Source organism: Rhamphochromis longiceps, linkage group LG22, assembly GCF_057381845.1.
Source record: "Rhamphochromis longiceps isolate RC_006_pf linkage group LG22, R_longiceps_female_GT1.1, whole genome shotgun sequence".
Classification (NCBI taxonomy): Eukaryota; Metazoa; Chordata; class Actinopteri; order Cichliformes; family Cichlidae; genus Rhamphochromis; species Rhamphochromis longiceps.
This window is the reverse complement of record NC_140577.1, coordinates 12858143-12871983: the sequence shown is the minus strand read 5'-3', so window position 1 is coordinate 12871983 and position 13841 is coordinate 12858143. Positions and strand designations below refer to the sequence as shown.

The 13841-nt window shown below is 40.4% G+C and overlaps 2 protein-coding genes and 1 non-coding gene across 3 annotated transcripts; 2 read left to right on the top strand and 1 right to left on the bottom strand.

The window, feature by feature from the left end:
* Positions 1-532: 532 nt before the first annotated feature.
* LOC146643634 (cortexin domain-containing 1 protein) lies at positions 533-715 on the top strand. Its single transcript, XM_085395674.1, has one exon. It carries the CDS (start codon positions 533-535, stop codon positions 713-715), a length of 183 nt encoding a protein of 60 aa, XP_085251800.1.
* A 979-nt stretch (positions 716-1694) lies between these two features.
* Positions 1695-1813, bottom strand: LOC146643633 (5S ribosomal RNA). Its single transcript, XR_014909469.1, has one exon. It is a non-coding gene; the product is annotated as a 5S ribosomal RNA (ribosomal RNA).
* A 362-nt stretch (positions 1814-2175) lies between these two features.
* Positions 2176-13255, top strand: LOC146643632 (histone-lysine N-methyltransferase SETDB1-B-like). Its single transcript, XM_085396601.1, has 7 exons — positions 2176-2380; positions 9664-9996; positions 10084-10254; positions 11555-11756; positions 11843-11916; positions 12027-12217; positions 12525-13255. Exons 2-7 carry the CDS (start codon positions 9669-9671, stop codon positions 12639-12641), a joined length of 1083 nt encoding a protein of 360 aa, XP_085252727.1. The 5' UTR covers positions 2176-2380; positions 9664-9668; the 3' UTR covers positions 12642-13255.
* The last annotated feature ends 586 nt before the right edge of the window (positions 13256-13841 follow it).

Sequence of the window (13841 nt, the reverse complement as noted above, 5' to 3'; positions counted from 1 at the left end):
ATTAGAAAGTGGTGATTATTAAAGACAAAAAGAGTCTATCAGTCACTTCTTTGGCTTTTCAAATGTTGTAATTCTCTTAAATGAACAAGTTATGGGGAAGACTTGCTGGATAAACTGTAATTAATAACTGATTCGAAGTGATTCACTGCAGTTTTTATGGGCTCATCGATAAGATAACCCTGCAGGTGCAACATGTAAATCTATGGTGGAATATTTTGCATTCTAACGGTTTTTCCAGGTGTTTTTTTTTTCCCTCCCTTTGTTAGACACAGAAATGTGACAAACTGCTGCTGATCGGAATAAAAACCAGACATTTGCTTCTGCATTGAAAGTGTCGTCCTCCATGCAGCCAGGATAGACTTCATTGGTTATGTGCTGCCTCTGCATTCAGAAGCTGTTTGTCACCTTTTTTCTTTCATGCGCAAAGTCACCACCAACACCTTGAGCATGCACGCCGTCCCAAAGTGATGCTGCTGCGCTGAAAAAGGAGAAGAAACGGAAACTGTCTCCCTTCACCATTATCGCTGACCACATGGATAAGCCGTCTCACCCCGTGCCGCAGTTCGAGGTGGACGTGGACCTGGGCTTTGCTCTCTTCTTTCTCTTCCTGCTGTGTTTTTTCCTTCTGGTGACGGTGGTACGCTGCGCCCAGACCGTCGTGGACCCTTATGGCTCGATCTCCACCTCCACCTACCAGGAGGAGCAGATCACTTGAGATGGAGAGAGGGAGAAGGGGTGGGGTGAGAGTGCAATCTTACCACTGTGTGGGTGCATACTTTTAAGATCATGTGGTTTATAATGTATGTACAAAAAAGCTTCAGGACATTGAGCAAAAAGCAAGCAGTCTCATGGAAGACATGAGGCGTGCATCGTGATGCTTTTCAGTGTTTCAGACTGAGGGCTCGAAGCACCGAGCTGTTAAAATCAGACTTTGTTCCAAGCATTAACACAAAGATCTGTCATGTTTAAGGCTTTTGGCCTTTGTTGGGTTGTTACTGAAAATGTTTCTCACAAGTATTTCTCATTAAATTAGCAACTAGCAAATTTCAGGTTTTCTTTTTCTGTACGTCAAACTGTTTAAATGTGATGCATCTTCTGTGTTCATACTCACAATTAATCAACAATCAAAAGCAGCTCATGTTTCCCTACAGTCCTCCAACACCGCTGTAGGCAGGACTTACAGGTACTATGAAGGTTTTTACAGACTAGTCACAAGAGCAACAACCAACAGCAAAACCAGAATGAGGGCAAAAGAAGGAAAACAGGTTTGTATTCAAATATGTTCAGTTTCTAACTTTCAGTTCCTCGAATTTCCAGAGTAGGGAAGCTGCTCATTTCAGTTTAGCTTTCATTGTTTTGAAAATATTTAGTTTCTGTCTGAGGCATAAACTAAACTAAAGAGGCAAGAGATTTAAAAAAGCCAGGCTACCATGATTCCCTCCATATTTGGGAAAAACTGAAATCTAGTTTTGTTTTTTTGTTTACTTTGGTCAACTAACATGTTTTTCTTCACCTAGTTCTGTCTTCTAGTTTAGCTTTTGTCATACAAAACTTTTTCTGTGTGGACCGTCTATGCTCCAAACCATTATTTAATTCAGCATGAGTGGTCTCAATGCGCTCTTTGTTACCCTGGCTGCTGCTTCATCACTGTCTACCCTGGAGCAGTAGCGCCCTCTGCTGGACAAAAGAGGAAAAGCTTACAGCACCTGGTATTCCCAGGCGGTCTCCCATCCAAGTACTGACCAGGCCCGACCCTGCTTAGCTTCCGAGATCAGACGAGATCGGGCGTGTTCAGGGTGGTATGGCCGTAAGCGAGAACATCCTTCATAAAAAGACTATTTATAGATTCGAAGTGTTATATATGTCCACTTGAGAATATGGTTGATTTTATTAACTAAAAGAACATACCACTATTTAGTCAGCGATGACTTGATTGTAGTTTTTTTTTCTCCCTATAGTGTTACAATGTCTAAAATATTGTTTGAAACTGCTTCTTAACATAAAATTATATAAATAATAAAAGGTATCATATTATTTAAGTTTTCGTAGACTGCTGCTGACACAAGCCTGCAGTCAAAATGGCGTGTGCCGGAGGACAATACCGGGGAGACGACGATAGGGGGCAGCACTTCTCAGATTCATTTGTTAACAACCACTTTTGAACGCCGAGAAGAAGGAGAAAAACAACAAGTCTGTTAAGATGGAGGAAAAACCTGCCTGATAATTTTGGATAACACACATTTATATAAAAAAAAAAAAGAAAAAAAGAAAAAAAAGTGCAGTTATGACGCAAACTCCAAAACAGTGATTTCAGTGTTAGCCTGATATGTAGCTGCCGCTTCAGCTCTCATTACAGCGGATAATTAAGACATAACATCAGGTAAGTGGTTGAATTATTTGTGTTTGTATTAAATGAGGTAAACCCCCACGCAGCTTGATTGTAGGTAGGAAATGTGTCTAAACACAGCTTTGTTTTGTTATTTGTTCGTTCTCAGTAGGCACAGCTGTAGCCCTTTAAACAGCTTTCAGAGTCTCCTGGACTGCGGTCAAGTGAGCCCTCACTTACGAAGTCGCAGTCAAGCTAGCCGCCCCGCCAGCCGCACCTAAAATGTTGTTGCACTACTCTTACGCATATTACGGTATAGGTGCCGACTGGCTTAGAAACGCAGTGTTTTCTGTCCTGACACTATTTTACTTCACAATCCACTCCCAGTTTTGGTTAATCTCCACTTTCACCCCTGTGATCCACAGCCCAAATTACTGTATGATTCAGAGAAAATTAACAATAAAATTTACCCAATTTACTCAACTATACTTTTAATGTCCTCATCTTTGAGCTCAGATTACAGGAAAACTGAAAGAGGTGACGCAGATATCTCACTGGATTCTGACTCTGGGTGACCCCCACTCTGCACCCTGTGATCCACAGCCCAAATTACTGTACAGTTTTTGAGAAAATTGATAGTAAAATCTTCCCATTTTGCTTTACTGTACTCTACATATTGACATCTTTGATCTCCGATTACAGGAAAACTGTAAGAGGTGACGCAGATATCTCACTGGATTATGACTCTGGGTGACCCCCACTCTTCACCCTGTTATCCACAGCCCAAATTACTGTACGGATTTTTAGAAAATTGATAGTAAACTTTGCACAATTTACTGTACTATACTCTATATATTCTTATCTTTGAGCTCAGATTACAGGAAAACTGTAAGAGGTGACGCAGATATTTCACTGGATTATGAATCTAGGCTGTCGCCACTCTGCACCCTGTGATCCACAGCCAAAATTACTGTACGGATTTTGAGAAAATTGATAGTAAACTTTGCACAATTTACTGTACTGTACTTTATATATTGACATCTTTGAGCTCAGATTACAGGAAAACTGTAAGAGGTGACGCAGATATCTCACTGGATTATGACTCTAGGCTGTCGCCACTCTTCACCCTGTGATCCACAGAAAAAATTACTGTACGGTTTTTGAGAAAATTGATAGTAAACTTTGCACAATTTACTCTACTGTACTTTTAATATTCTCATCTTTGACCTCAGATTACAGGAAAACTGTAAGAGGTGACGCAGATATCTCACTGGATTATGACTGTGGGTGACCCCCACTCTGCACCCTGTGATCCACAGCCCAAATTACTGTACGGATTTCTGATAAAATTAAATCCTATTCCATTACCAAACAAAATGAGTTCATTGAAGTATTTGCTTAACTACAAGAAATGTCTTTCCACACACAATTTAAATTTTTCAAAATGTCATTCACACACCACCTCAAGTATCAACTTCAGTTTTAGACATTATTTATTCAGTGCTTAATCACAACAATAGTCAACTTAAGGCACTTACATAATAAGTTAAACCTTACAATAATACATACAGAGAAAAACCCAACAATCATATGACCCCCTATGAGCAACAGTGGGAAGGAAAAACTCCCTTTTAACAGGAAGAAACCTCCGGCAGAACCAGGCTCAGGGAGGGGCGGCCATCTGCCTCAACCGGTCAGGGTGAGAAATTACATTTCTCAGATTACTGATTTCTCATATTACTACTACACAGTTTAGATACACTCAACAAAAATATAAACGCAACACCTTTGTTACTGCTCCCATTCCCCATGGGATGGACGTAGAGACCGAAAATTCATTCCAGATACACAATATAACCATCCCTCCCAAACAGTGGTCACAAATCAGTCCAAATGTGTGGTAGTGGGCACATCTGCCATATTGAGATAATCCATCCCACCTCACAGGTGTGTCACATCAGGATGCTGATCTGACATCATGAGTAGTGCACAGGTGTACCTCAGACTGCCCACAACAAAAGGCCACCCTGGAATGTGCAGTTTTGTCTCACAGCAAAATGCCACAGATGCCACAAGCAATGAGGGAGCGTGCAATTGGCATGCTGACAGCAGGAATGTCAACCAGATCTGTCGCCCGTGCATTGAATGTTCATTTCTCAACCATAAGCCGTCTCCACAGGCGTTTCAGAGAATATGGCAGCACATCCAACCGGCCTCACAACCGCAGACCTCGTGTAACCACACCAGCCCAGGACCTCCACATCCAGCAGGTTCACCTCCAAGATCGTCTGAGACCAGCCACCCAGACAGCTGCTGGAACAATTGGTTTGCACAACCAAACAATTTCTGCACAAACTGTCAGAAACCGTCTCAGGGAAGCTCAACTGCATGCACGTCGTCCTCATCGGGGTCTTGACCTGACTCCAGCTCGTCGCCGTAACAGACTTGTGTGGGCAAATGCTCACATTCGATGGCGTCTGGCACGTTGGAGAGGTGTGCGCTTCACGGATGAATCATGGTTCACATTGTTCAGGGCAGATGGCAGCTGAGAATGTCCCAGTTCTTGCATGGCCAGCATACTCACCGGACATGTCACCCATTGAGCATGTTCGGGATGTGCTTGACCGGCGTATACGACAGCGTGTACCAGTTCCCACGAATATCCAACAACCTCGCACAGCCATTGAAGTGGAGTGGACCAACATTCCACAGGCCACAATTGACAATCTGATAGACTCCATGCGACGATGTGTTGCACTGCATGAGGCAAATGGTGGTCACACCAGATACTGACCGGTTCTGGGTCCCCAGACCCCCAATAGCGCAAAAAACTGCACATTCCAGGGTGGCCTTTTGTTGTGGGCAGTCTGAGGTACACCTGTGCACTACTCATGATGTCAGATCAGCATCCTGATGTGGCACACCTGTGAGGTGGGATGGATTATCTCAATATAGCAGATGTGCCCACTACCACACATTTGGACTGATTTGTGACCACTGTTTGGGAGGGATGGTTATATTGTGTATCTGGAATGAATTTTCGGTCTCTACGTCCATCCCATGGGGAATGGGAGCAAAAACAAAAGTGTTGCGTTTATATTTTTGTTGAGTGTATCTAAACTGTGTAGTAGTAATATGAGAAATCAGTAATCTGAGAAATGTAATTTCTCACCCTGACCGGTTGAGGCAGATGGCCGCCCCTCCCTGAGCCTGGTTCTGCCGGAGGTTTCTTCCTGTTAAAAGGGAGTTTTTCCTTCCCACTGTTGCTCATAGGGGGTCATATGATTGTTGGGTTTTTCTCTGTATGTATTATTGTAAGGTTTAACTTATTATGTAAGTGCCTTAAGTTGACTATTGTTGTGATTAAGCACTGAATAAATAATGTCTAAAACTGAAGTTGATACTTGAGGTGGTGTGTGAATGACATTTTGAAAAATTTAAATTGTGTGTGGAAAGACATTTCTTGTAGTTAAGCAAATACTTCAATGAACTCATTTTGTTTGGTAATGGAATAGGATTTAATTTTATCAGAAATCCGTACAGTAATTTGGGCTGTGGATCACAGGGTGCAGAGTGGGGGTCACCCACAGTCATAATCCAGTGAGATATCTGCGTCACCTCTTACAGTTTTCCTGTAATCTGAGGTCAAAGATGAGAATATTAAAAGTACAGTAGAGTAAATTGTGCAAAGTTTACTATCAATTTTCTCAAAAACCGTACAGTAATTTTTTCTGTGGATCACAGGGTGAAGAGTGGCGACAGCCTAGAGTCATAATCCAGTGAGATATCTGCGTCACCTCTTACAGTTTTCCTGTAATCTGAGCTCAAAGATGTCAATATATAAAGTACAGTACAGTAAATTGTGCAAAGTTTACTATCAATTTTCTCAAAATCCGTACAGTAATTTTGGCTGTGGATCACAGGGTGCAGAGTGGAGACAGCCTAGAGTCAGAATCCAGTGAGATATCTGTGTCACCTCTTACAGTTTTTCTGTAATCTGAGCTCAAAGATGAGAATATATAGAGTATAGTACAGTAAATTGTGCAAAGTTTACTATCAATTTTCTCAAAAACTGTACAGTAATTTTGGCTGTGGATGACAGGGTGAAGAGTGGCGACAGCCTAGATTCATAATCCAGTGAAATATCTGCGTCACCTCTTACAGTTTTCCTGTAATCGGAGCTCAAAGATGTCAATGTATAAAGTACAGTAAAGCAAAATGGGAAGATTTTGCTATGAATTTTCTCAAAAACCGTACAGTAATTTTTGCTGTGGATCACAGGGTGCAGAGTGGGGGTCACCCAGAGTCATAATCCAGTGAGATATCTGCGTCACCTCTTACAGTTTTCCTTTAATCTAAGCTCAAAGATGAGAATATATAGAGTACAGTAGAGTAAATTGTGCAAAGTTTACTATCAATTTTCTCAAAATCCGTACAGTAATTTTGGCTGTGGATCACAGGGTGCAGAGTGGGGGTCCCCCAGAGTCAGAATCCAGTGAAATATCTGTGTCACCTCTTACAGTTTTCCTGTAATCGGAGCTCAAAGATGTCAATATGTGGAGTACAGTAAAGCATAATGGGAAGATTTTGCTATGAATTTTCTCAAAATCCGTACAGTAATTTTTGCTGTGGATCACAGGGTGCAGAGTGGGGGTCACCCAGAGTCATAATCCAGTGAGATATCTGCGTCACCTCTTACAGTTTTCCTGTAATCGGAGCTCAAAGATGTCAATGTATAAAGTACAGTAAAGCAAAATGGGAAGATTTTGCTATGAATTTTCTCAAAAACCGTACAGTAATTTTTGCTGTGGATCACAGGGTGCAGAGTGGGGGTCACCCAGAGTCATAATCCAGTGAGATATCTGCGTCACCTCTTACAGTTTTCCTTTAATCTAAGCTCAAAGATGAGAATATATAGAGTACAGTAGAGTAAATTGTGCAAAGTTTACTATCAATTTTCTCAAAATCCGTACAGTAATTTTTGCTGTGGATCACAGGGTGCAGAGTGGGGGTCACCCAGAGTCATAATCCAGTGAAATATCTGCGTCACCTCTTACAGTTTTCCTGTAATCTGAGGTCAAAGATGAGGACATTAAAAGTATAGTTGAGTAAATTGGGTAAATTTTATTGTTAATTTTCTCTGAATCATACAGTAATTTGGGCTGTGGATCACAGGGGTGAAAGTGGAGATACACTAAAAATGGGAGTGGATTGTGAAGTAAAATAGTGTCAGGACACAAAACACTGCGTAAGAGTAGTGCAACCACATTTTCGGTGCGGCTGGCGGGGCGGCTAGCTTGACTGCGACTTCGTAAGTGAGGGCTCACTTGACCGCAGTGTCTCCTGGTGCTACAGCACTCCTGTAGCAGCAAAAACAAAAAGTTCACATTTTCTGATTCATTCTCAGGGCTTCAGGACACAGTGATGTCACATGTTTTTTGTTTGTTTTTGCGAAAAACAGTTTCACTTCCAAGGAGTTGCCATTTGGCATTGGTGCTAATGCTGATCCAGATATTAAATTTTAAATGAAAATGCAAATGTTTTCTGTATGACTTCCTCTTTACAATGTTGCTTCAGTTTAATTAGGTTTTATGCATTCATTTATGCACAGTCCTGCCAGAGCATTTCAGCCAGTTTGACTGATCCGTGTTTGTGCTAATATGCTGTGCATTATGGCCAAACATCTCCACCTTGGAACTCATCTTTCTAAAGCACATTGTTCCATAAATTATCTGGTTTGTTCAGATGCAACTCTGCAAACCTAAGCAGTGCTCCCATGTTCTTTCTTAAAGAGAAAAGGCTTTCTCCTGCAGCCCTTTAGACAAGTCATACTCTTTTTCTGATTGTACTGTCACAAACATTAAAGTTATACATTCTCACATGTCACATACTTTTAAGACATTACACAACAAACTTGCTAAGTTAAACCGAGTTGCTCACACAGGTATAGCTGGGTGGTGCTTTAATGAAACAGCAGGTGCTGTCTACTCTCCAGCTGCTCCTGGCCACCCCTTTAAAACATGCTGCTGTGAGCTGAGCTCTGACACCAGGTATTTCTACAGTTAGTGGCTGGCCTGACTGAGTCACTGCCATTTGGAGTGTTATATTTTGCATGTTAGTGAGATATATATATATATATATATATATATATATATATATATATATATATATATATATATATATATATATATATATATTCTTTCTGTTTATGTTTTACACCACTTTATTCACCATATTTTCATCATAATGTTTTGACAATGGTGTGTGGTCTTAAAGCAGGGGTGTCCTGCAGGTTTTAGACCTTAGCCTGGGTCAACATACCTGAATCAAATAATTAGGCCTCTGGAGAACTTCAAGACATGTTGAGGAGGTAATTAGCAACTTAAATCAGCTGTGTTGGCTCAAGGACCCATCTAAAACCTGCAGGACACTGACCCTTGAGGCCTGGAGTTGGACACCCCTGTCTTAAAGAGATGTTTAGAAAAGGCCTTCGGGTCATCGTTGTCCACTTATTTTGAAGCATTATCCAAGTTAATTTCAATTTCAGTGGCAACCAGGGCATGTTCATCATTTTCCCTCCTGGCTCAACCTGGCTACTGGATCAGCATTTTACTGGTCCTGTATATTTACTACTGACTTATTAAGTAGTGCTTGAAAATGCAGTACAGTAAATGCTGTGCCCCACTTAACGCTACAAATATCGCTGCTAGAAAGAGATGCAGTGGCTGCTGTCAATTTGCTGCACAGGTAACAAGAAATCTGGCAAATTTAAAGATCTAACAGCTTATCTGTAAACAGAAGGCTTTTTTCTAGCTTCTGATTAATTTATTTGTGCTGTTGTTGTGTGAAACAAACCAGCAGCAGATGGTAGTTTAAAAATGTGCTGATTTTTGCACCTAATTAGATTTTAAACCTCTAATTCTTAACCTGACAGCACAGGTTTTGGGTTTATGTAATTAAAAAAAACAGACAAACAAAAACCAAGTGGACCGTTGTGAGCATGGAAATTACAATCATGGCCTTCGAGATTGAGGCAAAAGGTTGAGGTCATTATCGATGAAGAGTCAGACCACAGAGGGTGAAAAAGCCTTCGTCCCCTTGGGAATTATATTTAAGCAACCATATATTGTATAGAGTGAAAATCAGTGGACTTTATATAAGAGATCTCCTCTGACACACAGAAAAGGCAGCTTTAACAAATGTTAAATGTGAATTTGATTGATAGCATTTTCATTTTCTTTTGATGGCAAGCTACAGTTGTCAGGATTTGTTCTCACCACGATGAAAGTCTGGCATGGCGATGGCTCAAGTTTCACTGATGCTTTTTTTCTTTTCAGACACTATGTCTGAATCGGCATGTGAGCCCATTCACTCCACAAATGAAACCAGCAGCCAAATGACACAATGGGAAAATGGCTCGGCCTCTCTTAATCTAATAAAGAAAGCAGTGGTGGTCTTGACCAGACTGCCCGATTATAAGATCAGCGCCCTGCGACCGCCGACGCCTCAGCAGTCCTACAGCGAAGCTGAATTCTCCAGCAGCTCCGGTTCTGATATGCAGTGGCAACCAGAGGATGATTCCACTGATTCCGATTTTTCGGTTTCGAACAATAATCAGAAATCTGACAAGAACAGCAGCGGTGACACAAGGAAATCCTCCAACAGCAGTGGTAAGGCCACAAACATTACCACTTGAATCCTGCTCTCAAAACTCTCAAATAACTTTAAAATTCCACTTCTTACTTTTGCCCTCAAAGAAATAAACCCCTCTGTTGGGATATCACCAACTTCTGCCCACTGCTCTCATGAAACTACGAACATCCATCCTAACTTACCGCAGGATGAAGTGAAAGTGGACATGATGGTCTTGGCCAGGAAGAAACGCATGAAGTGGCAGCGTGGGAAAATAGTGGAGATAATTTCAAAGGGTAAGAGAAAATACTGCAGGTTTTCCAGGAATTATGATTTTCTTTGTTTGTTTATTATCCTTTAAACTTGTTAGTCCTTTTCAGATGAGAGCATTTCATTTCATTGTTGTTGTTTTTTTTGTATATTTGTATAAAAATATCTTTTAATTCAATTCAATTCAATTTTATTTATACAGCCCCAAATCACAACACCAGACACCTCAAGGTGCTTTATATTGTAAGGTAGACCCTAAAACAATACATACAGAGAAAAACCCAACAATCATATGATAATAACAATAATGGATTGCATTTATATAGCACTTTTCGAGACCCTCAAAGCGCTTTACAATTCCACTATTCATTCACTCTCACATTCACACACTGGTGGAGGCAGCTACAGTTGTAGCAGGAGCAGACCTGGAGCAGACTGACAGAAGCAAGGCTGCCATATCGCGCCTCTGGCTATCACCAGTAGTCGGTAGGTGATAAGTGTCTTGCCCAAGGACACAACGACCAAGACAGACAGAGCTGGGGATCAAACCAGCAACCTTCCGGTTACAAGATGAGCTTCCCAACCCCCTGAACCACGGTCGCCCCATGACCCCCTATGAGCAAGCACTTGGGTGACAGTGGGAAGGAAAAACTCCCTTTTAACAGGAAGAAGGCTCTGGCAGAACCAGGCGCGTAAAGAAAATATCTTTAAGCGATGGATTCTTGTCCACCAAAATATACACATTTAAGGATGTGACCTCAGTGTGGTTAAGATTTTCAGCTTTTTTCTCATATTTAGCTGGCAGTGGGCGAGAGGATTGCACACTCTGGACATCAGTCAATTACAGGGCGCACTGCTTCCATTGGGCATATTTAGGATAGTGATAGAGTCATGGTGCATGCAGGAAAACTGTTGCACTTGTGGACATGACCTAATGAAGTATAACCACATTTTTTTATTATCCTTAGTTTTCTGCGTTTGTCACTGCATGAGCCAGCAACTTAAATTTTTTAAAAAGGACATTGACCAAAGTGCTCCAAAGCAATTAAAAGAATTTGAACCCTTGTTAAATAAACTGAAAATGAAAGACAAAGACAAATGAAACGTTAAAAAGGTGAATAATAACTTAAAATATGTTATTCCTGTTTATAAAAGATGCATTTTCATTTTCTTTCTAATTTGTGAAGTACATGCGGTAAAATCTAGGCAGGCTGACATGTGTTCAGACAGCAGTACTTCACTTTTAAATATGAACCACCATTATTCAAAAAGGAAATAGCATTTAAATGGTAGGAACTAAAAAAATTTTTTCTTCCTCTTTACCAGAAGATGGACGGTTAAAGTACAAAGTTAGCTTTGAAGAAAAGGGGAAGATTCTAGTATCCGGTCACCACATTGCCTTTGACACCCCACCAAAGGTAGAGCATCTTTTTGTCGGCACTCGGGTTGTTGTTCAGTGCCAGGATAACAAGTTCCAGTTCCGGCCTGGTGTTTTAGCCGAGCTCCCCAGCAGAAAGAACCGCTTCAGGTGTTCATACCTCTATGAACAAACATAATCACGGGCTTTTTGTCAGAAGAAACGAGTGTCTCACACATCGCTGTTTCATTTTCCAGGTTCTTGGTCTTTATGGATGATCACACGCCGGTCTATGTCGGCTTACCTTTTTTTCACCTGGTTTGCAGACCGTGTAAGTTGTGCTGTGCTCCGGCTTTTCTTTTACTCACAGTTGCAGCAAGCAGCAGACAGGAGAGTGTTTATTTGAAGCACGCTTACGTATTTAATTCATTATTTCAACAGTGGAAAACATGTTTGACGACATTCCCGACGGCTTTCATAAGCATTTCATGAAACAGTACATGAAGGACTGGCCGTACCCTCATTTGACCATATACAGGGTTGGACAGAGCCTCAATGCAGAATACTTCGGAGAGCAGCAGAGGTGTGAGGTGCAGGCGATCGACTGCAGCTTGATACAGGTTGTTTTTCAGGTGGGTGTCTTTTTTTTTTTTTTTTTTATCTTTACATTTTAACCAGTCAACAGCAGATCTAATGCTTATTCATACTTCAGTAAATATATTTAACAGAGGTGCTTGTCAGGTTGTAGCACAGGATTTCAGGAGGGTTTGAAATTATGAGTTACAGACAGCATGTTTAACCTAAAAACATATCTCCAGTGTAAGTCCGCCTTGGCTATGTTTAAATAATCCAAAACTAAAAAAAACAAACAAACAACGCTCCCGTTTCTTTTCCTAATCACCTTTCCTTGACAGTGTGCCTTTTTTATGTCTCACTCAGGCTGACCATCACAGAGAGTGGATCTACAGAGGCTCCATACGCCTGGAACATGCACAGGCTAGATTTTTGGAAGTGAGCGTGAGGAGAGAGGCCATGAATGAGTCTGACTCTGACTAAATATCCACAGAGAGTGGATGCTGTGAAAATACTGGGAATAGCATTCACAACCCCCAGAAATGTGCCATTGCATCTCTTTGGAAGAAGATTGGCTTGTGAGCGTGCAAATAAATGGCTCAAGGATATAAGGAGGAGATTTAACCTGTTTGAACGGGGTACTAATTTTGTAATCTTTAATTTGCTGCACAGTTGTGCAAAGTGACTGAGTGGACCATCGCACTGCCGAATGAAACAAGACATAATTTTTCCTAGAAAACATGCGAACGGTGATTTTCTTTTTCAATTTCTAAAGAAATGGCACTTTATAATTGCACAACTTTTAACAGCAAGGTTAAGCAGCTGTATTTTTTCAACTTTTTTTTTTTGAACAGTTATATGTGAAAATGTTCATACCCTCATTTATTAACTTAGAATAGAATAGAATAGCCACGAATAGAAATTTGTCTGATGTGTGTTCATTCACTTTTTTCAGTGTTGTTTTTTATGAATTGGGAACAATTCATATAAACCTTTTTTCATATTTACAGATTGATATGACAGTTATGTCTCTGATTTATTTTGCCTTTGGTGTCTGTTATGTTGCATCCTTTGTCGTTCAACAATAAAAAATTTTTTTAAAAAGCCTTGTATATAAGCTTGTCATATGCAAGCAAATACCCTCTGCCTCATTCATTTCCTTTACTGGAGTGCATAATTGTAATTTAAAGATAAATCTGAGCTCTCACCTGCTAAATTTACTGATATAAAAATGACTGACATAGAAGTTTAGCTATCTAATATCTTTTCTACACTTTGACCTGGTCACACTAGTTAAATAAATACCTTTTAATACATATCAGGAATGTAGCAGAGAGGAAACTTAAGGGAAATGGATGTATGCAAGGTAGTGTTTCATATTTGCTCCTAAGTGCAAATTTTAGACTAGTATGAATTATCTGAGAAGCAAAGCACCAAACAATTAATTTGCTGTACTTAAAAATGTAACTGACGAAGACTCAAAAAAGACCAAAACAATCAGTCTTAAACAGACATATTTATGTGTTTACTTACCCAACAAAATATACTCATTTCAAAATTAATACTTTAGTTTTCATTTATTCGAGAGAGCCTTGTATAGCTCAACACTGTTCAATTTAAATTTACTATTAAGTTTTTACTCAGAGAATGGTTTGAAAAATTGAAAACATCAAGTGAGCCACA

What these genes read in the sequence shown, in the direction of transcription:
- LOC146643634 (XM_085395674.1), top strand. Translation starts at nt 533, where the DNA reads ATGGATAAGCCGTCTCACCCCGTGCCGCAGTTCGAGGTGGACGTGGAC.
- LOC146643632 (XM_085396601.1), top strand. Translation starts at nt 9,669, where the DNA reads ATGTCTGAATCGGCATGTGAGCCCATTCACTCCACAAATGAAACCAGC. An exon ending in AGTGGAGATAATTTCAAAGG is followed by an intron (nt 10,255 to 11,554) that starts GTAAGAGAAAAT and finishes CCTCTTTACCAG; the next exon opens with AAGATGGACGGTTAAAGTAC. An exon ending in TGATACAGGTTGTTTTTCAG is followed by an intron (nt 12,218 to 12,524) that starts GTGGGTGTCTTT and finishes TGTCTCACTCAG; the next exon opens with GCTGACCATCACAGAGAGTG.